Raw genomic sequence first — 23,130 nt, 5'->3', positions numbered from 1 at the left:
ATTTTGATGTCCCACTTACTTACAAATAAATGGATTTTACTTAAAAAAGAAAAAGTTCCCGATCGAAAAGTAGAAAACTTTTATTTTTATTTACTTTTATTTTTCAGGGGATATTATCACTCTCTGGAAGGTGGATATGTGATCCATCTAATTCATTTTCTATCTTCTCTCTCATGTTGGGTATCTCAGCATATCTCTTGTTAAATCATAGAAGTTTCTGCTTGGAGACATGAATTTGTTGCTGTCCATATAGAATTGAGATAGAGTCTCGGAGGTCAAAGGTTTTACATTTCAAGAGCTCAAAGTTGATCCATGACTGAGGACAATCAGGTTTATGGAAGTCTAATATGATAATATATGCTATTGAAGCAAAGAATCTCCAAAGACTAGTCCAAGTTTATAGCAAGGTCCGAATAAATCATGAAGTTCCGGAATACTTTGGGCAGGCATCTCTTAACGACTAGCTAATGGCTATTGATTTTCTTCTGAATTGTTGGACAGTTTGTTTTTTCCTTCATTTTGTCTTCCAGTCGTGTAAAAGATTATAATTTGGTTCTGCACAATTGTGGATTATTTCTGAAGGTAGCCAAGGTTAATTTTACACCCAAAGACAAGGAAAAGCCTAGAGGAAGAAGAGTGGATCCTGATAAATCAATTCTTGATATTTGAAAAGAAAATACAAAGGTGTATTTAAGATGAATTTCACATATGCATGCTCAGAAGTTCTATATTCTACCAATCAGATAAAGGGAACGAAACTCTTTCAGTGGCATATGGGTTCTACTTTGCATGTGCTTCCTATTGAAAACCAAGCCTTTCGAAGCAGAGCATTTTCAGTCCGTCTACTTCTCCTTCCATTGTATCTGTTCCTGACTTTGCCCCTCTGAACACATTATCCTTAATTTCGTCGTTGGTATTACAATTGAATATGTGCCTTTGCCACTGCCTTACATATTGATAATGGGGGGAACATTCTTTTCATTGTCTCAAAAAATTTCCTTTAAAAGCCTTATTGCTCATTACATCTCCTTTCATCTTCCATAGGCTATCTGCTTTGCTATGATTAACATAAATAATGATCAATAAAGAAATATGCAAATATCTGAAATAATTCCTAAATGAAGTAAAATTTTCAGTCAACTTTCAAGAATATTTTTATCAAATACTTTGGCTTTAAAAAAAGGAATCAACTCAAGGTGTTGAATATAATTCACAAGTTATAAGAAAATCAAAGCAATTAAATTACCTTCAAAACTGCACCTATATTCATCTCTTAATATTTTTATACATACTGGTTATTGCAACTTAACCTTCTTGTATGAGAGGCTGAATCGTTTACTAAATACTTGACTTGATCATGTGATCTAGTTTTTCTCATCTTTAGTGATTGAACAAATGTTTTATCTTGGATGGGCTTTGTCATCCATCACATTCCCTGTCATGGTTATTGCTATATTTAGTTTCCAATTTGAAATAGAAGTATTTCCAAGCTTTAGGTTATGCAAAGTGTCTTTGAATTATAATTTTTTTCATGCAACATCTTATGAATTTTGAGTGCCTGTGCTTTTAATTTTGCTAAGAATCTTTTGATATGAGTATTAAAAACAATTCATTTATGTCTCTCAATTTTGTTGAACAATTTGAAGTTTTAAAATTGTTAGGCATATTATGCTAATTTGCTGTTGGCCAATTTGACTACTTGTTTAAAATGGAATATCAAACTTCTTGGGTACTGTAACTTTCTTCCCTAATTAACTTTTCTTTCTCAACCAGCATCTGTTATAACTAAACCTTTCGTATAACATGTCATGACCAGGACATGTGGGACTCCTGTGTCTCAGTTTCTTAGTCAGACATTTAGATTGAGTCAGACAAGATCCATTCGAAAGTGTGGTGAAAAGCTACTGAAATTTATCCTCATTAGTACCTTCAAAAATGTATTTGAAGGGCACTCGCTATTGCACTATTCATTTAATTTCAAAGAATTGATAGCATATGATTTACTGTCATTGTTTTCTCCCTCCCCCCTTTCTAACATATTTCTCTTTATCGGATGCAAAACGTATTATACTTTGATTTATTAGAACTTAGAAATTTTAGAGTTATCTCTGTTGAATTTAACATCATTATTTTTGTATTTTCTTACATGGAAATCAGGTTTTCAATTTAGTAGAGGATTAGTCATCTTTGTGTTTCCATTCATTGGCATGATCAATCTGAAAATAAACTTTGTAGGCTCTGGAAAGGAAAGAATCTGCTCTACAGCCTCATTGTGAACAAACACATTCTGATGCTCAATCAGAGATGCTGAATCTTGAGAAGGATATTTCAATTGTCAATGAAAGACAATGTGACCTGATGAATCTTGATCAATCTCTCATTAAATCATCAAACAAGTTGAGGCTGGCAAAGAGGGTAGGGTTTATTTCCTATTTCTATATTCTCTTGAAAAGTCAAACACAGATTTTTTCGGAGTTCTTCTATTGTGTGTATTCTTTCTAAATAAAAACATGGAATTATGTTTTCTGTGGTTGTCAGGAACTTGCTGCTAAGCTGAGGGCGATTTTGTTGTTAAAACGACAAATCGATGACGTGCCTGCTCAAACTGAACTGATTCAGTATGTGTCTTGTTTCTACGAACCTAAAATAATATTACCATTATAACCTTAAACAGTTTGTAGTTATAAAAAATGAGGTATTGATTTCTTATTTTGCATGCACTTCAGATATGAACGTCGGTTTTCAGAACTTTATGTCCAGATTCAGGCATGAGAATCCTGTGTATACTTGTTTATTAGCATCTCGGTCTTTCAAATGGATGCTGTATGGTGACGCATGCCTGCTCTGGTGCCTATTCATCTGCAGGAAAAGCATAGTCAAACTCGTAAACATTATGCTACCTATAACACACTGTTGGAGATAAAGGAACTAATGCTAAAGGAAACATCCCTGTTGAACTCAATAGATTTGCAGGTTTGTATGAAAGCTGGCTGCTGCTTCAACTCGTGTTTCGGAAGGTCCATATCTCAGTTAGTTATCTTTATGAACTGGAAACAGTTGAACTGAACTCTTGTGTAGGATCCTTGTTCAGCTTGCCTGCTACCTCATTAGATGAATTTGTTTCCTACTTCAGTTTTTTGCATTCACATGCTCCATGTTTTACCTAGAATACAATTATTATATGATTACTTTCTTGACAGAATCATGATGTTGAGTTCTTACAGTCAAAGAACAAGAAGTTCCATAACTTTTTTTTTCTTCCGAATATATAGAGATTTTTTTTTGTTCTTACTGGAAATGCAACGAGTTTTTTTCTTCTTTTGTAATAAAAAAAGCTTATGTTGGCATAGAACAATGTGTTTCTGAGAGAGTTGGCATAGGATTTTCTAATTGAAAGGAACAATTATCAAATGTAATCAATAACCATTACTTTAATTATCAAGCCTTGTTGCAATTACATGGGCCAGCTTTATGAATCTCATTCATCAAGCATTCCTAATTAGGGCTTTATTAATTGGATGCAAGTAACATGTCTTGTTTACAACTATTCTTGTTAAGGATTCAAATTGTCCGTATCCTTTATGTGCAAGATGAAATACTGACTTGCTTCTGTTTTGAAGTTAAATTTGGTTTGACCTGTTTGCTTGCTAGTAAGATTTTAGTGGGTGTTTGCTAAAATTAGCTAAGGATGTCATGTTTGTGAAATGGCTTAGGTGACCTTCTCGTCCTATTCCTATAGTGGTTGCCTAGGCTACCAACTTCATAAAGCCATCTTATCAATTTCTGATTCAATAATCTATATTTTTAGATCTTATACTATTTTTGGTAAACTAAAATTTTATAAGCCTCAGGTAATTCAAAGTGAATAAAACTTTTAAGTCTGTTTTGATTTGTAAAAAATCTAAACTCATAAATAAAATGTAATGGAAGTCATATTTGATTGTTGTGTCGGCTTGAATGGTATAGATTGTTGTGCTTTCCTGGTCTTCCATCTTGGGCTGAGCTTGGAGCTAGGAATTGGAATGGAAAAACCCTTTGATATCACTTGTTTCCAAAGTATCTTTCATTGATAACCCTAAACCCGAAAATCAAATCTTCAACGAGTTGGATGAACATGGAAACTCAGCAGTTTAAGATATCACACTTTACAATAACATCCGTGTGCCATTCATTAGAAGTTACCGCAAGTTAAATACATTCATGGTTTCAAAAATTACGAAAATAGGATGGTACGACTGGTACTGTACCATTCTGGCACGAAATTGGCACTAATATAGGTGCCAGGTTGCTGAAATAGCTATATCGGTACCTACTGGCTATGCTAGTGCTGTATGGTACCATACCTGAATATATGGGTTGGTACTCATGGTTTTTCCAATTTATTGCAAGCCATCAACTTCATTCCGATTGAAAAACAGTACAGGGTACATTAGTGGTATTTAAGATCTTGAATAAATATATATTAAATGGATGGACGGATGGCTCTTTTGTGTGTATATATGCAGATATGTATACATATGTGGAAGTGTGCTAATATAGACTCAGATGTTATTGGGTATTAATACATACATGCATATGCATCTAAATATGTTTATTATGCATGTATTGATGGTCTAGGGAGAAGTTAACTTGGCATCTTGGGACACGTCTATTGCCTGTAACAATAGTTGTTGATAGATACCCGTCATTTGAGTAGGTCATGCAGGCAGGTTGTGAGAATTAAGGAGTGACTGGTTAGGTGGTGTGCAACTGTGAAACCCTCCAAGGTCTAGGGTGACAAAGGTGGACAATGGTGATGTGCTAATTGGCAGGTGCTGAGTATGATAAGGAGCAAAGCATAGAAATTTTTTTTCAACGCAAATAACCCTTCGAACTCTATTTTTTGAATTCATTTGGATCTGTACTTTAATAAAACTAATCCCAGAGATTGAGTCTAATTCTGGAGTTATGACATGTAACAAATGATGATCTAGATGCATAAAATCAGTTATTACATTTTAATTGTGAATTGTTACTCACTTGGTCAGTGCCTCACTGGTGCTCATGTTTTGTGGTCCACTTTGCCTGCATAGACGTAGGGTGGGGTTAGGTCGAGTTAGGTTTGGGTTGGGTCTGCTCGGGTTCAGGTCAGAAAGTTGGCAACACATACCCAATCAATTTACTTTACATAAACCCATACCCATCCACTGACCTATTTTCATTCATCAATCATATATGAGAAAAAGATAAAAGAAAACATGGGATGCGAAGATCAACTAATTATTAAACTAGAAATTTAGGATATAGGATAGTGATAAACTAATTCAAGATAAAACTAACTATAATGTAACCACACATCCCAAAATCCTGTGACCGATCATGTCTATCAATCTCTACAACCCTATGTATGTGTCTATGTATACATAGTGAACCAAACCAAAAAAAAAAAAAAATAGAGAACTATCAATTATTTTGGTTATGGGAGCCGATTTGGTTCCCAACCAGGCTACTAGATCATCCTTGGTGACCCATCATGTCTGAGGCTAAACCTAAACCCACTCATTATTGGGCTGACCCAAAGCCGACCCAACTTAAGAAAACCCCACCCACACCCATTTATTGTAGATGGGTTCATGTGGGTTGGTGGATGCAGGTCAGATATTGCCCCCCCCCCCCCCCCCCCCCCCCCCCCCCCCCCCCGACCAGAAGGTTGTGTATGGTGTCAATATGTACTGGTTTTGAAGGGGACATTTGGCTTACCATGCTTTGAATTTGTTTCGCTCAAATCCACTATGAATATATAGCCTTGGCTCAAATCCACTATGCTTTGAATCCACTATGATATTGCCCCCCCCCGACCAGAAGGTTGTGTATGGTGTCAATATGTACTGGTTTTGAAGGGGACATTTGGCTTACCATGCTTTGAATTTGTTTCGCTCAAATCCACTATGAATATATAGCCTTGGCTTGAAATTTAAGAGGCCAGAAGGTATGATTTCACTGAAACTTAGAGATGATTTATTTTGATTCTAGAATCAGTTTATTAGGTTGACAAGTTGCATGGTCTTCAAAGTTCAGTAATTACCACAGCTGAAGTGACTCCCAAGAACCCTGAATGAAACTGTAGAAGCTCAAGAATCTGTTCGACTAATTCTTCGAAAGTGTAAAGGTTCAATGTTGTGTTTTGCTCTCGAATTTGCTCTTGAAAACATGCCACCCAGAAGCACAAAACACTAGGAGACACAATCTGGAAACCCCCACCATATATAACAAACTTCCAAGGTGCAAGCATGCTGACAACCTATGGCTCACCCTTGTGTGAATCAAAAAGGAAAAATTATTTATCAGCAAGGAAATGTTTAAAGAGAAGGACACCTTTAAACCCCACATCCCCCCCGCCCCCCCTCTTCTCGGTCTCATGAACTCTTACTAATCTATGACATGTACATTGCACAGGCCTATACCAGTTTATATGAGAGTACAAAGTTTACAAACCTTATTGTCTCCCATCTTAGTTCACCGACACAAGAAGATTATTGCATAGCATTCTACAATAGGTTAGTTCACCATCTTAGGTTCATGATCTGGTACATTGGATAGTTGAAGATGTGGCATTATTATGGGGATCCCATGTGATGATTTATTAATCATCTTTTAATCTTTCTTAATCACATCTCTTCCATCCCATCAAAATGAGTGGGGGGGGGATCTCTTTTCCTATTAATAGTTTTCAAAAGTATGCAGGATAGATTGATCTGATGATTAGCTTAGATGCACTGCTCATTTAATTTGGAGCATACTGGCATTTCCCTGCTTGTGTCCTCGAGTCCCTAAAGACGCAACATCTAGATGATTGGTATGATGCTATTAGAATTGGCAACATTAATAAGGCTGCGTTTGGTTGCTGCGAATAAAATGAAACTAGAATAGAATCCATCTCCCACTCCAAGAAATGAAACTAGAATAGAATCCATCTTCCACTCCATTTTCTCAAGCTCACTTTTCCTTCTTTTAGTTTTCTCAAGTAGTTAACATAGCATACATTTGGCAACCTATGGACAATATTATATCACTTAAAACTTGTCGGATTATTTGTCTTGCATTTAGATTTGTACTTTCACTTAGCAATCAATATTTTAACTGTCAATCTGATATATCTGTTTCTAAGCTTTACTGATTGTCAAATTCTTTTCACATTAACCGAAACATTTTTATAGATTTCCTCCTCCTAACATGCAAGAATGGCTATTTTCTTTATTCTCTGCAACTTAACTGTTGTCAGTTACTAGGCTGATATCCCTCTCCAAGCAACTATAGCTACAGCCATTAGGTTTATTTTTTTTTGACATGTGACACTGAGAATTCATCAAGTGCTTCAAAATAACTCTTTTGTGATTCTGAACTGAAAATGAAACTAAAAATGGTAATTGTTGTCAACAAGCTTTTTGTATCTAGGATATAAGGCAAAAATTGATAATGGATTACAACATTTAACTAGAGCTTCTGTTAAGTTGAGCTTGCTTCACTTCTCTTCATTCAACACCAAATCTAAGAAAAACAAAAGCTATTAGGTTAAGTGAACAAGTTTAGGTTTGCAGTTCTGCTAGAAAGGTGCCTGTACTGAATAATTGTTTTATTTTAAATCTCAAATTAATCGACTTGTTTATTGTATTTCTTTTTGTTAATAAATTGGGTGGTTCGACCTTCCTTCCAATTAAAAAAATAGAATTTTTTGCATACATACCCTCCTAAAATTGATATTTACATATATACCTTTATAAAATACTTATTTTGCGTGTATACCCTTTATTTTTCTTTTTTCTTGCATATGTGCCTACACCATCTAATGCCGTCAAAAAATTAGTAGTTTAAAATTAAAAATGGCTGAAATATCCTTAATGGGTAGGTATGCAGAAGAAAACATTTATAAGGGTATATACTTTGCGAGGGTATTTATGCAATTTCACATATTTAGGAGAGTTTACATGCAAAAAATTATAATTTCATTTTTTTTCTATTTCAGCTTGTTTTAACACTCGGATTTGTCAAGGGTGTGGCCTTTTACTACATGGCCGTGAAGGTTGTTAATAAGTCTGAAGGGTTCAAGGTCCTTTAATAATTTTGCTTGCGGATGATTGATGCTATTCTTCCACCCATGAGCATAGCAGTAGCAAGGAAGTTTGATTATTGCAATCTATCGTGTGCCTTTAAGAGATTCTAATACTTTTCTATATTCTAATGGATGCCCTAATATATGCATCTATAACAAGAAATATTATAAGCTATGTTTCGATGAAAATAAGATATAGAGGTTGTTATAAATGAAGAGAAATAAAGTAGAATAATCTCATAATTAGTGAAAGAACTTTCATAACTCTTTTTGTTATCTAATTGTCGAATTAATCTTTTTTTAAGCAATATTTTTATGGAAAACATTGAGGAGCAGGCACTAGACAAATTCGAGTGTTAAAACATGTTGAAATAGAAAAAATAAAATTAGAATTTTTTGCATGCAAACCCTCCTAAATTTGTGAAATTACATGAATACCCTTGCAAAGTATTATTTGCATATATACTCTTATAAATATTTTTTTTTTTGCATATCTACCTATTAAGGATATTTCAGTCATTTTTAATTTTAAACCGCTAATTTTTTGACAGCGTTAGATGGTGTGGGCACATATGCAAGAAAAAAGAAAAATAAAAGGTATACACGCAAAACAAGTATTTTATAAGGGTATACATACAAATATTAATTTTAGGAGGGTATTCATGCAAATTTCAATATTTTGGAGGATATGTACGCAAAAAATTCAAAAAAAAAAATATCGATGAGGTCTAACTAATGAAAAAGTTTGAAGAAAAACAATAAATCATGAATTTCAAGTGTGCATACAATTGATGTTGATGCTAAACAATTTAATGTTGCGATTGTCTTTTTTCGCCATTATTTGTATATGAAAATTACCTTTTTTTCTTTGCAATTAGAAGGTAAGGATGGAGATAGGAATTTTATGGAGGGAAAAAAGTCTCATGACATTATGACTTTTTTGCCAGTTTTAAATTAATAAGAATTATGAAACATTATAAAAAATAAATCCATCAAAAAACGAAAAAAAATGAGTGAAGAAACTCTTAGTTATCATGATAATTTGGTTCTTTAGTTTTGTATTGTCAAAAACCAAAATCTTATCATTATAGAATCCATAAAAAGGGTGGCCCAATGCATGAGATTCCCACCATTTCAGAGTATAGGGTGGGTTAGATGTACACAGCCTTACCTCGTGTGTAGAGAGGTTATTTCCATATTTCTAACCCATGATCTCCAATCTACAACGGAGCAACCATACCATTGCACCATGACTCACCCTCTCATTATAGGATCCATGCAATATTAGCTAAAAAAGTTTCTAGAAAAGTTGCCTATACGGTGTCAGGTCAAGGAAATTGCAAGTTGGAGAAGAGGTAGTTTCTTTCTACTTAGGAGGTGTAATATACCATTAATTCTTGTAGGGAAGGGGAATAAAAGAAGGCTTATGGGTCCTTAAAGATCTCCCAATCCGAACATATGGAGGGATCATTAAATTAACCTTGCGATATCTTCATATGGATCTTGACTCAATTCAGAGAGAGGAAGACATCGTGTCCCAACCCACATGCTGTCAAAGTTGGCATCTTAGACTTGAATTGATTTCTAACTTGAGACATGGAGGGTACAGAGTGTTTTCTTTTTGTTTTGTTTTTGGGGGAGAGGGGGGGGGGGGGGGGGTTCAACATTCCTCGTATCTTTATTACATTAAGGTGTTCACATAGAGCTAGCCCCCCTCACATTCATTTTGTGTTTTGCCTAGAGATGGAAATGGATTGGGTTGAGTCAAGTCAAATTTGGGTTGGGTCCAAAAAACTCTCAAATCCATACCCACCCTTTATAATCAGGCTGGGAACAATAAACTCATATACAACATATCTATTTTACATGAATCAGTACCGTATGTACCAACCCAATTAGCACTTTACTTGTCAATTATGTACCTTAGTAACAAAAAAAGGGCCAAAAATAAGTGATCTAGGGTTAGGCATCCAAATAGAGTGAGAAAGTGAGAAGAAATTAAAATAGAAAAGAAAACATGATAAATCCTAATAGTGCAATATGGTATGCATGCTGTGCCTGTCTTTGATTGGCATGTGTATGGTAGATAATACTCATTCTTGTTTTAAAAGCATAATTGTATAAGGAAAATAAATACCTTGGAAGCATAACTGAAGCCATCAAGTCTTGTCCCAACAATTTGGGGCAGCTTTGTAATTCCTCATTTGCCAAGCATTTCTTTGCATCTGTCTTTCTTTGAAGCATGCATTTTTCTTGTCATTTGTACCAAGATCTAATATAACTTATGATAAATGTTTGCACTTTATGTGCAACATATCTTCTTAAGTACTTTTGTATGATGACAATGCCCTTAGTCTTTATCTTCCCTTTCTCACTCTTTCTAGTTTCAAGATGCCATGACGAGCACCACCGGGCGTTCTAAACTTGTGAATTCAATGGATGCTATTGTGAAGGGAACTCAACAGGCAAGCATCATCTTTTTCATTTGTAAAATATATTATATCGATGCAGATAAATGCTGTTCTATCAGCAATTCCTTAGAAGTCCTTTATGGTTCATGAACAGCAAATATTAGCCACAGTATGTCCAATTAAAAGAGTACATTAGTATAATGCTTATTGTTGAGTTCTGTATTATAAAGTTGTGATTGCAGCTTCTTCATAGGGATATTGCTAAATGGAGCTTATTGATACCATCTTGCATTGAAAACTTTCCTCAGTCATAACAATGATTATGTATTATAATTCTCTCTTTTTCCTGCAAAGACATTTAGCTCTGTTTATTGAAAATGACAAGTGTGAGGTATTATGGGGAGAATGCTGAAGGTGTTTGAGTTTAAAGGTATACCTGAGAAGGGACTGCAAGAAAATTCATTCTGCCTACAAAAGAACCCAAATATAATTGCGGGGAGCAAAACTGATCAATCAGAACATACTATATCAATCTTTATTTGGTGCAGCAGAAGATGGAAGCTAAGCAAATGTCAAATATGAAATGTAACTCCATAGTGGCCAAAGGACAATTATGGAAGCATCTGAAGTTGTGCGAACACCCAGTTGAAGTTTAACTGCATTGGTGGAGGCTGTTGCTCATAATGGGACTTATAAATTATAATGCTTAGAAAATTCTAATAATTAATATTTGATAATAGAGAAATCTAAACATGTTTCTCTTTTGATCTATCTATAAGATCAAGGTTGGTTGCCACTAATTTCTTTTCCTGAATATAAGAAGGTTAGTTTTGTTATAAATATGAATCATGTTACCTTGTGGCATGAACACGATGCACTTGCTATATCCAATCCTTTTCACCCATGTTTGTATTAGTTTTCTTGTTCTTCATATGGTGGATTTTGAGTTGGTTATCGTAGAGTGCAGCTTGGTTCGGGATCAAGCTGAACTTGCTTGCCCAACCTGCCCATTAGGTATGGTTGGGTTGAGGTTTTATAAAACTACGTCGAGCTGGGGCTCAAAAATCTCAATCCAACCTCATGTAGGGTTGGGTTTCATATAGTCAATTCATATTTGTGTTTCATCTAAATTATTTATATGTTTATATAGTCATATCTTTGGTTTTGTCAAATTATGTATAAGTGCACCTTTGAAATTAATGAATGGTCAAGGCCTCAACCTGACAAAAATGTCCCCAACGTTTCCTTTATCATAGAATTCATGTTCAATTGGATCTAACCCAATTAACGTGGCATAACCAAGCCAATCTGATCAACCTGTCCCAACCCAAATTTAGCTTGAAATGGGGTTGGCTTGGAAGTTATAGAGATAGGGTTGGGTGAGGGTTTGCACTCAACCCGTCTAAGTTATGGCCCTAGTTATGTGCTATTTAGTCACATTTGTGACTGATCTGTACAACTATTTTGTTTATTAGCAATGAGAGTTATTTATATGTTTGAGTGATATTGATGCTGCATTCATCAATATAACTCGGTTTTTGTTATACTTCTGCTTCCATATATGTCATTGTTGTCTTTATTATTGTTTACATATAAGTAGTCGCACCTAAGATACCCCTACATATATAGTTTGTAATTAATTAGAATACTGCTAACTTGCATGAATTCCCCGCTTTTCATTGTTTAATCCAATCTTGTGCATGTTTGCCTATACATGGAGTGCATTTGATATCTGATCACTTAATCTCTGTCCTGAGTGTGTTATTTGTCAATGTCGATTACTTCTTTTGGTGCATAAGGTTTTGGGGTGTCCTATTAGGGGCAGTCCAATCACACACAGAGAGAGATAGATTCAGTATTGTATAGTATCCCTGTTCTCTAAGACTGTTCTTAGTATGGTTACTTAATGTTGCATAAGTGTTTTGGTCTATATGGTTTTGTGGTGCCCTTTCACGGATTTATGTGATCAATTACTTGGTCCATTCGCACAGACAGGGGAGGGGGAGTTGGGAGGGTTGGAGAGAGCCTTGTCAATTAGGTGTTCTTCAGCTTATATCCATTTAAATTTGTAGATTAACATGTTATAGTATAGTTACTTGATTCGTGTATGTGATGGATATATATTTTTCTTTATTTTCTTCGCAATCTTGTACAAATTTGTTTTTGGGAAACATAAATTCTATTCCTTTTTAATCAGAGCTTACCCTAGTGTTTCCAAAAAATATTTATTTCCTACTAAATACTGGGATTTTCATTTTACAGAAGCTAGAAAAGGTACAATCAAGTCTTCTTGTGGAACAAAAATACTCCGAGTCTCTCAAGGAGAAGTATATGACAGCAATAGCAGAGCAACGCCATTTCTCTTCTCTTCTAAAGTCTTTCCAGGTTAGTTCTTTATTCAATAAATAGCCAATGATTTTTCTTTTTAAGATAGAATTGCAAAAACAAAAACTCCATTTTAGCTGTTTAAGCTTAAAGCCTATCTTTAATCATGGTAAATTACAAATGAATTGGAAATTCATTTTCTAATGGCTTGTTCTAGCTCCACACTCAGCTGTGGCCTCATGAGTCCAAGCATGAAAACTAACCAGGCAGTGAGTGCTTGCAGGATTGGGGGATACCTTTTTAGTCGTTGTTTTGATGCCGTATAAGCCATCTGTGGGATATTAACCTATAGTACTAAAGCTCTGAGGTTCGGCGGGAATTTTCCACTTCCCCTCGCCCCCTCGAAATTCCTGGAATTCTCACCACTGGGCCCTCTATTTGCACGCCAACATGTGTGCTTGGGTGTCCTTTGAGGGAGAGTGGACATTGGGCGGAACTTTGCACTTTGCTTGTCGCATGCCCTTGGGTTTCATGTCAAGTCCTTGCTTGCTTGTGTCTTTTCCTTGCCGGTATGGAATTTGGTAGGGGCATTTTGGGGAGAGGGGTGTATTTTAGTGAGCCGATGTGGTGTGGCTTTTGATTAATTCCTAAATTTTTGGGAGGATAGGGTTTGGCATTCTTTGCTTTGGATTATTATGTGTCTTTGGCTGAGGCGGGGTGTCCCATTCGTGCATTGTTCCACTCATCAACTTCCTTGTGGTGAGTCGTTGGCAGGCTCATTTGAGTTCGTTGGGGTGTCGATGCATTGGTACAATTGATTTGCTGGCGATGTCTATATGGGGAGCGTCGAGGCTATGCTCGGTTATAGTTGAGGCTAGGTTGTTGCCATTTGCATTGTTATCGATTACTTTATGTTCACTGTTGTTTGGATTATTTTTGGCTATCACGTATTCAATGGTTGTGAGGTGGAAATTATGGATGTGGATTCTTGGTGAGCATTATATGTTCAATGAAATCTCTATTTGGCTTTTAGCCTTAATAGTTCTCTCTCTCTTGGGTATACCTTTGCTTTGAGATCAACTTGCTAAAATGGTCCTATGGTTTGAACCCTAGTCTGGTGTGGTTAGCCACGGCTAGCTGTGGTCAAGTCTGGGAAAAATTAATTAGTGGATTGATACGTTGGAATTATTGAGCTGGTTGCCCTTAAACCCTAAATGGTCAAGTTGGCTTTATTGTGATGTGGGGATAACCAAAAAGATGATCCTTTTATGACAGTTGTTGCCTTTTTTATATTTATTAATTTTTCTGTCCTTTATTGCCTCCTATTTCTGTTTGTGTTTGTTCATGTTCCCTTTAGTAGGGGGGTGGTGTTAGACTTTGTGGTATTTGTAAGGTTATGAATGAGTTGGATTTGGGTCATATCCATATTGTATTTGTATCCGAACTCAATAAGAAAACCAAGTTTGAATTCGAGTTTGGATCCATCAAAATGAGTAAGCTCCAAACTCACATCCAAAATTCAATTAAGCACGTGATTTTAGTGGGCCAACTAGTCAATGGTTTAAATACTTATTTATATTCAGCTTGATTGAAATATAACCAAAATCCAAGCGTTGGCTAGGATTTTGGAAATAACATGGTAGTGGGTGAAAGTTAGGAAGAGCCTGCATGAGAAAAAAGCATAAATCCAAACATAAAAAGGAATTAACACAAGTTATGTAGCCAATTCTCTTTATTTTCCTATATTTATATATACTACATATATAGTTTGTATATGTATTGGGTTCCTAGGTTTGAGGTTCTTTCACCACTACATCTGAGTTCGATCTGATAAGAAATTGGATCTTTTATATGGAATCTGACTTCGATTCAATGAGGTTATAAAAAACTTAATTTGGATCCATACCGCATCGGAATAGTTGAGAACAAAGTGGCGAACGGGTGCGTAACGCGTGGGAATCTGTTATCATAAAATAAGCGGGTTGGGTTATCAAGTGTTGATGTATCATTTACACCCTAACTCTTACCCCTGCTATTTCAATTCCAAAATCCCAGCCAACACTGGATTTTGAAAAGTGACTGGACTTTTTTTTCAAGGCCAATCATTCACTTCCTATATTTTGCCCCTCCCACAGGTTCAGGTTGTAAAGAATGATTCACCTTCTTTTGCAACGCCAACCGTTGGATTGTGCAATAGCTGCTTCGAGATCTAATAGGTGGATGAAAGAAAGAGTTCGGAATGCTTTGAGATCTATGCCAAGTGCAATCTAACAGTTGACGTCGCGAAAGAAGATCAGTCATTCTTTTGCTCGAAAGATACAAGTCGAATCCTCTTCCCACCACCCTCTGCCCTATATAAAAGTTCTTTCATTTCTGGAAATTGTTAACCCTAGTTGGCTTGTTAAACTGCAAAAAAAAAAAAAAAAAAAAAAAAACTCGAAACCAATTATTAATCAGGTTTGGATGCAAGTTTGGAGCTTACTCATTTTGACGGATCTGAACCTGAATCGAACTTACTCATTTTGTGGATACAACATGGATCCAAGCAGAGTTCGACCCATTTACAACCCTAAGTCAAACCCTGGGATTGGCCAAAGTGTATGTTGTCGATCGAATCTTCTAAATCCTAGCAAGAGGTGGTAAAGCTATGCATGCCTTAAGTCCACTTGCTGAAATTGAGGTTGTCCAGGTGCGATAACAAAGACAATGATAAATTGTCTTGTTGGTACGACCTAAAACTAAATCTTAGCTATTAATGAAAGAAATTTATAATCAATAGGTGGAGCTATAACATGTGAAAAAATAGTATGATGAAGTTAAATAAAAGGAAAGTAATTGGACCTAAACATCATATTTTAAGGATGATAAACATTAATAATACAAGTTTATGTGAAGTGGAATTTCCCACTATGCCATCATTATGCATTACCATAACTTGGTGATTTTAAATGTAATCACAAACATATTGAAAGCTGATCGATGCATAAATAAAGGAATGCTAAGAAAGCGCTTGCTCACAATGCAACTATAACTTAGCATAAGCATTGGTAGAATGCAGCTAGGTGATGTAGATATTTAATATATTACATAAAAATAGACATAAAGGAGAAGAGCATTAGATAACTGTGACATTCAGGGACATCAGGTGCAATGCATTATGTAACCTTGATTGTCAAATTTGTATGATGCTATAGACAGGAAAAAGGGAAATACATGGGTTATATATACATAAAACCTAAGAGAGTAACCAGGAACACCATAGTCGCTAGGTCACATAAATAGTTATGCAACCTTTATTCAAGAAACAATGTAATTGTTACTTAAGGAGTTATTTAGCAAAGCCAATCATGGCAAGAAGATACATGAAAGAAATGTTAATCATGGAAGGAGATAAGAAACCATGACAAAGAATAGATGGAGGAAAATTTAGGGAAGTAGCCAAGGGAAAAGTAAATATTGCATGATAGAGTGGCTATGCAGCATTCGATGGAGAGAGAGAGAAAATCTTTGCTAAACATAGTACAAAGTAAAGTATTACGCACTGGAATTTAATTGCAGCCAACATCAATCATAGATGAAAAATATACCATTAAAAAGGAACCAACAGTTGGACTATTCACCTTCATATGTTACGTGCAAGAAGCTGTATTAGCAAAGAATATGACATGCTGCAAAATGCAGGATTAACTAAACAGATCACAGGAAGGAAAGATATAATAAACTAAATATCAACTAAATAGATTAAGAAGTATAGCAAGGAAAAAAAACTGGGATATGTGAAGCTTTAAGGAACTTACTGGAAGCAGATTGCTGTCGCAGAAATCCAATACTATAGAGAAAGCAAAGAGAACATAGATGATTATATATATAGGAAACTCTAACGATTAAAGAAGTTACTAGGGATAGCTTAGTCACTGCATCATAGAAACAATGATGCAGGCTTCAAGTTTTAACAAATGACATTGCTGCTTAAAGGAACAATGTAGCAATCCGCATGATGTGAAAAGTTAGCCGGAGAAGCCAAGCATTAGAAAAGAAATGCAACAGTCTGTGAAGATATACCATGGAGAACCTGTTGGAAATCGTGTGTAGCTGCACTAGTAAATGCAGTATAAACAGGAGTGGAAGTGTTGGATACATGCATACGTACATACATCCGTGGATGCATGCATACATACATCCGTACGTACATGCATGCATTCATGCATGGAGGTTATCTACATATACATACATGTATGCATGCATGCATACATACGTACGTACGTATGTACATACATGCATGCATGCATACATCTATGTATATGTAGAGATATATGTAGACACCCAATTGTGTAACAAAATTAGTAAGAGGAGCTCATCTATAAACTACTAGAAACTAACCGAACATATTTTGATTAGAAATGGAGAAATTCTAAGCTGAAGAAATCATGAACAAAGGAAGATGGGCAAACAAATTAAAGAGCTATTGCAAGGAATGTTAGCAATGAAAAAAGGGGAAAAATGAATATCACTTGAGCAAGCAATCCATAGTTTGCGTAAATGTATCAGACAAATTATCTCCTGCCTTTACAGAGCCATGGAAATAGAATGTTTGAATGCACAAAGGAAGAATGGAGGAGATATTCTTTAAGACACTATCAGACTTTAGTTTAGTAGATCAGGGTGATAAAGGGAAAGCAAAGTCCAACTGTCAACTTGCTAGAAGAATCATATACACATAGGTTGGAAGATGTTACCCGGAAGAACTTATCTGTTGTGTCAGGAAGATAGTTATGTGACTTTCAGAATGAGAAGCAATGGATTTGTTACACGAAAGGGAAAACACAATATTTCTTTAGAAGGAATGTAAATGTTGTATAAATTTCTCTTCAATACTAAACGTATAAAAAAGGCCATGTAAGGAATAATTTAGGAGAATGTAATAAAAAAACATGACAGGTAACCATTGTTTTTCCGAATCAAGATGCAAATGAAGTGTTACACAAATAGAAGAATAAATGAAACGAACATATGTGGAAATGGATTAGACAATCTAAATTAACAATGAAGCTGGTGTATATGCAAAGTAACAATTGACGAAAAATTATTTAATGCATAGGAATTGTATAAGATAGCAGAAGGTATTCTAGAATGTGTCAAGGTAATGTAATTGTTAAATATATTACATTCCATTAGACATAATAAAGTAGGGGGAAAAACCTTGTCCAAGTACACAACAGGTAATCTGGTATTTTGAGGTGCACACGACAGAGAAGTTATATAAAGAAAGAACTTAGTCCAGGAGGGAGGGTTTTGAGACTGAGTTTGGACAGTTGCAATGATCTTAGGTTGTGCTGCAGGTGGTGATGGAAATGGATAGTAAATAAATACAAAATAGAAATTTAGGACAAAGGTTTGGTATTTTGGTTATGGAAGGACAATTTTGAGACGGAACTAATTAAGGTTGGACTAAAATCTCAGAATCAAATAGTTGCAGGTATATCCTACAAGGTTCCCCTTACAATATTTGTCAACCTTATCTTTATCATACGAAAATCTTATCACATAGTCTGCGTTGTTATTGCAAGGGGAAACTATATGAAAACTATAGGAAGTATCGAAGCAAGACTATAACTTAATTACATTGGCTGTCACATTCATGTAATACTATACATAAGGGAAAGATGGAAGAATGTTTATATGTACTAAAACTTAAGTGTGTTATATTGAAATATAGGATATTATGTTGTAATAAGATTAACCAAATGAATTTCATAGAACAATGTAGCAAAGATTTTATAGCATCATTATACAAAGAAATAATGTGGTGAACCACAATATTGAAGCAAATGAACACTACAATTAAATCTGCAAAAAGATGCCATTCCAGGAATGGAAAATTAACTAACTTATCTCAGAAGACTATAATGTAATATTATAACTACATCATGGATAACACTTGTGTAGTATGTAAGCACATGTAGGCAATTTTAAGTATACATTGTAGATACATCAATGATACAAGGCTCATCAAAAAGGCTCAACCACCGCATCACATACGCATGCCAATGTTTGCCTAGAAAACACTAAGCCCATACATTGGATATATGCATGCAGCAACCTGAGTTGTGGAAGGGATGATACGCAGAAAAAAAGAAGTATGAAAATCATCACCAGTTCCACCCTTTGAAGAAGTTGCATGAAGAAACATATGGAACAACCATTAAGTATAACTAAAAAGGCATCGGGCACGAAAATCACTACAAAGTAATGCCGAGGGAGGAAAACCAAATAAAACTCAATGGTTGCCTAGGCAATGCCGGAGGCCATCCAAGCTCCAATCAAATGCTAGTACACATTTTTTTCCCCTTATGCATAGCTAGCCTCGATCATATATTGGCAAGGAAAAAATCAAAGGAAAATAGATTTAAAAAATCATGCTAAAATCAAATAACACGGTTGTTGAACAAGAAAACCAAACACGTATTAGAATAGCAAAGCTAACATCAGAAATCCGTGTATGCGAAAGAAAGAAGATAGGAATACCTATTAATGACCATCCAAGAGAGCAGAAAACACAACATAAAAGAAAAGAAAAACAGAGCAGAGCCAGATGCATACCAGAAACCCTTTCCTTCTCATGCCAACATATACATACATACATGTATATATTTTCCTCTTAGAACAAATCATGATGTTGTGTTCATGTTCCGGCATATGAGGGGGCATCAGTTCATAGATATCTATGCTTTCAGCTCTGGTGGCTGTATGGCTTACTGGCTTCAGCTTTATTTAGTTCCCTTTTTTCTTTTTATTTCAGTCCTAGCATCGCCAACCAATTGACGCTGCCTCTTTCATGCACTAATATTTAGTTATCTATGTAATTTTTGCTTATTTACAAATGTTTAATAGTTGTTACTTCTGCTATTTTGTAATATAGCACTAAGTCCCTCTAATACTGTTATAGCTCTTTTATCCGTGAAGTTATTTTGTGGCAGTCATAGTTACTTTATCTGAAGCAGAAAATGGAGGTAAACAATGGAAGTTTACTTAACTGTGCTAGCAGATTTGTTGTGTGTACTCTGGTAAATGGTGGTTGCCCCCTGTGTGCTGTTCCAAAAAAATGTTCTAAACATCTATTCTATTTGTTCTGTGTACTTGGTTTTAGGAATCACTTGATATAGATTCACAATACTATTACTTCTATTAGTCAACCTAGCAGCTTTTGTTATTTGACACACAGGTTTCTTCTGTCAAAGCTTTGAGTGGACAATTACTGATCTCTAAGATGCCTTTTGTGAGTTGGTAGGTTGTCATTCAAGCCTTTCTTTCACACTCTGAAAACTATGTCCTGCACATCATGTGGGAAAAAAGCTTTGTTTGGTGCTGGGAATTGCCTAAGCCATGGGAAGGAAGAATCCTTCCAAAAAAGAAAACCAAAGATCACAATCTCCAGAAAAGTTAAAAAAAGGGCGGCTTAGCGCATGAGGCTTCTGCTATGCGGAGTCTAAGGAGGGTCAGATGTATGCAGCCTCATCCTCACGTGCGGATAGGTTATTTCTGTATTTCACTTATGACACCCAGATCGAAATAGAAGAATCTTACCATTGCACCAAGGCTTAACCTCACAGTCTCCAAAAAAGTAGGATACTGGAAATCACCTTTTCAATGGAATGGTGCATTCCAATTTTTCTGGATTCGGGACTCTGTGGATGCCCCAACGAATCTCTTTCTTCCTTAGAATTCATCTTCATGGTTGGTAGCTTTCCTCTCAACCTCAGTTCAAAGATCTAGCTATTCAAGAATAAACTATGCTTCCCTTCAAACAGGCCATTAATGTAGATTCACTCGGATTGGAATCTTGATATCTTTAACCATATGTAGTCATAGGCCAGTGCTATTTTCTTTTTCTTTTTCTTTATAACCTTGATGACTGTATAGGGTAGACATATATTTCTCTATAATCAGTTCTTTTAAGATGTATGGGGCCTTCTGTTTCCTTTGATACTATTAAGGACATCACTTCATTGATTGAAACATCAGTGCCAGCATGATTGCAACTTGTCTAAATAGTGAAAAATGCATTTCGCTTAAAACCACTCTAAAAAATGTGTGCAGATTGTCTTCATTTTTTACTTGGGATGTTACCAGGAGTGAATACTCTAGCACAAGTTCTTTTGTTTGCTGGTTGCTTCCCTGTCAGCATTCCATGTCCCTGCTGGCAGATGGTTCACATCTTAAGTTTTTTATTCTAATAAATTGCAGGAGGAGTGCGCAAAAAACCAGAAACTCCGAAGCTTGACCTGTATATAGTTCTCGCAGATTCATCTCCTTGGGTAATCGAAATATGTTTTGTTTTTTTTTTTCACCCCATTCGCTGATAAGTTTTGCAGTTTCTGGATTGATAATACGAATCAAGTGTATTTAGATTTTGGAATGAAGGGGACACCTTTGTTGTATTGTATATTTCAAATTTACAGAACTGTATCATGAGTACCAAGATTCTGTAGGTGGCATCATCCCTGTGCTCTGATGCTTCAAATTCATGTGCGAAGTGAGATTATACATAGCTGTTAAGCACAAGATGCAATTACTTTTAGCCACCTAGTGTGTCAGGTTTCCGAATTTATTGCAGGTTGGTGGACAAGAATTTAAGACACAGCAACTGGCAATAGGTCCATTCAATTTGTTGGGGTTTGGTAAAGAGCCTTATCTTCTAGGTTGATAGTCTCATGCGTTGTTTGAGGTCCTGGCTTCCCTATGTTACTCAATTGGGCATTAGCAGCAGCAGGAGGCGGCGGCAAAATATAAGCCCCCAGATTAGGTATTGGAAGCATGCTCCACTGAATGAACTGTTCCTGCTAAGAATGTATATCGTCATCTGTCTGGAGAATCTTGTATCTGTACCAGCCTTGATGCATTATAACTGTGCACTTATGGTGCACTTTACATATACAGGAGCGATCTGGCAATAATGTGGTCAAAGACAGTACATCAGATCAAATGACTGGGGCAAGATGTTTGCACTTTATCCTCCTGTCTCAGGAGAAAATTTTGTGACGGTGTTCTTCGTTGCTAAGCGGTAGATGTGAAAGATGGAGTAAAATTTTCACTGGCATTTAAGCATATTTGATTGAGGAGTACCGAGCATCTAACCTGTTATTTCCCTTACCTACTGAACAATTTCTGGCCAAAAATAGTATCAGTAGTAAAGTTAATCCAGCAAATGAGAATCCAATGATGGGGAAGGGTGGCCATCTAAGGATAAGGAAGAATCTACATTTAAACGAAAGCTCTGGCGAAGATGAAAGTAAATGAGAGAAATGAATGAGATGACTTCATCCCCCCATCCATCAAAAGCATGGATAGTTTGGCCATCAATTGACCTCGATCTTTAGGCAAGATCCGGATGAAAAGTTAGTCGTCCAGGCCAGGATAAAGTGCATGTACTTTTTGCATTGTGAGGGGGTTTTTGCCATGGTTTACTTTCAGATGAAGACAGATCTAGCGCTGCTCATTATTGACCATGCTCTCTCTCTCTCTCTCTTTTTCTTTTTTTATTTTTTTGACCGTAGTGCCAACTATGTGCAACCCAGGAAGTAGCGCGAACTCCATACTCCAACCAAATGGCGAAGGCTACCTAACTACAACAGCAAGCCTACCTGCCCTGCCGGAGATATTTCGTTATTACTTTGTCCTCTGCGTGGTCAGACCGTTGCCGGCTGCGATGATATTTCGCTACCGCCAACAAGTTGTTCTTTTATCGAGGCCGGCCAAAGACGACACACGTCAAGGCCTCAAAAGAGAAGATGAGAGAGGGGACGTAAAACAGCAAGCAGCCTGGTGGTGGCATCTGGCGTGCGGTGTGTCCACATGTCACCCACCTGGACTCGAATGATGGGCCACATGTATTTGGTTTCGATACGAACGGAGCCGGCATGCCACACCCTTAAAGACAGGCACGTGACAAAAGGGATCCGCGGCCCCACGTCCTGCTAAGCCCGTCTCATCCCCTCCTCATGGATTTGCTCTTGATCCCAACGTGTTGTTTCCGCATTGGTCTGCATTTCAAAAAGTTCTGGGGACCAAGATGGAGAACGAATTTAGCAGGCTGCCACTGTGAAACCCAACACGAGTCCATAGTCCTAATTGGTTTGGACCATGGACTAGACCCGGGTTTACGTACGTAATTGGAAAAGGGCCATCTTCGTTTATAAAATGTGCCTCCTCTATCGCTCCGGCTTTCGAAAGATTCTATCCAAAGTTGGTGTTGTTGGGATCCGACCCATAAGGGCATGCATCTCTTCTAGCCTTCTAGGTATAGGT

The 23,130-nt window shown here is 36.3% G+C and overlaps 1 protein-coding gene across 16 annotated transcripts in view; it reads left to right on the top strand.

Moving 5' to 3' along the window:
• Nucleotides 1-21,407, top strand: part of LOC103717445 (coiled-coil domain-containing protein 93) — a 28,995-nt gene extending 7,588 nt beyond the window's left edge. For 13 of the 16 annotated variants that reach the window (XM_026808585.2, XM_026808582.2, XM_026808577.2 and 10 more), the window contains 7 exons: nucleotides 2,236-2,415; nucleotides 2,539-2,618; nucleotides 2,727-2,766; nucleotides 2,866-2,973; nucleotides 10,474-10,554; nucleotides 12,763-12,885; nucleotides 21,070-21,407. In XM_026808585.2, coding sequence (XP_026664386.1) covers nucleotides 2,236-2,415; nucleotides 2,539-2,618; nucleotides 2,727-2,766; nucleotides 2,866-2,973; nucleotides 10,474-10,554; nucleotides 12,763-12,885; nucleotides 21,070-21,117 — 660 coding nt within the window. In that variant the 3' untranslated portion in view covers nucleotides 21,118-21,407. Of the gene's footprint in view, nucleotides 1-2,235; nucleotides 2,416-2,538; nucleotides 2,619-2,726; nucleotides 2,767-2,865; nucleotides 3,018-10,473; nucleotides 10,555-12,762; nucleotides 12,886-13,108; nucleotides 20,428-21,069 lie in introns of those variants that run through there. The other 3 variants (XM_039128696.1, XR_003387573.2, XM_039128697.1) reach the window with 3 other exon arrangements.
• Nucleotides 21,408-23,130: the final 1,723 nt, after the last annotated feature.

The sequence above is a fragment of the Phoenix dactylifera genome, chromosome 8 (genome assembly GCF_009389715.1).
Source record: "Phoenix dactylifera cultivar Barhee BC4 chromosome 8, palm_55x_up_171113_PBpolish2nd_filt_p, whole genome shotgun sequence".
NCBI classification, from domain to species: domain Eukaryota; kingdom Viridiplantae; phylum Streptophyta; class Magnoliopsida; order Arecales; family Arecaceae; genus Phoenix; species Phoenix dactylifera.
The sequence above is the reverse complement of the archived record's forward strand: the minus strand, read 5'-3'. Positions and strand labels throughout refer to the sequence as shown.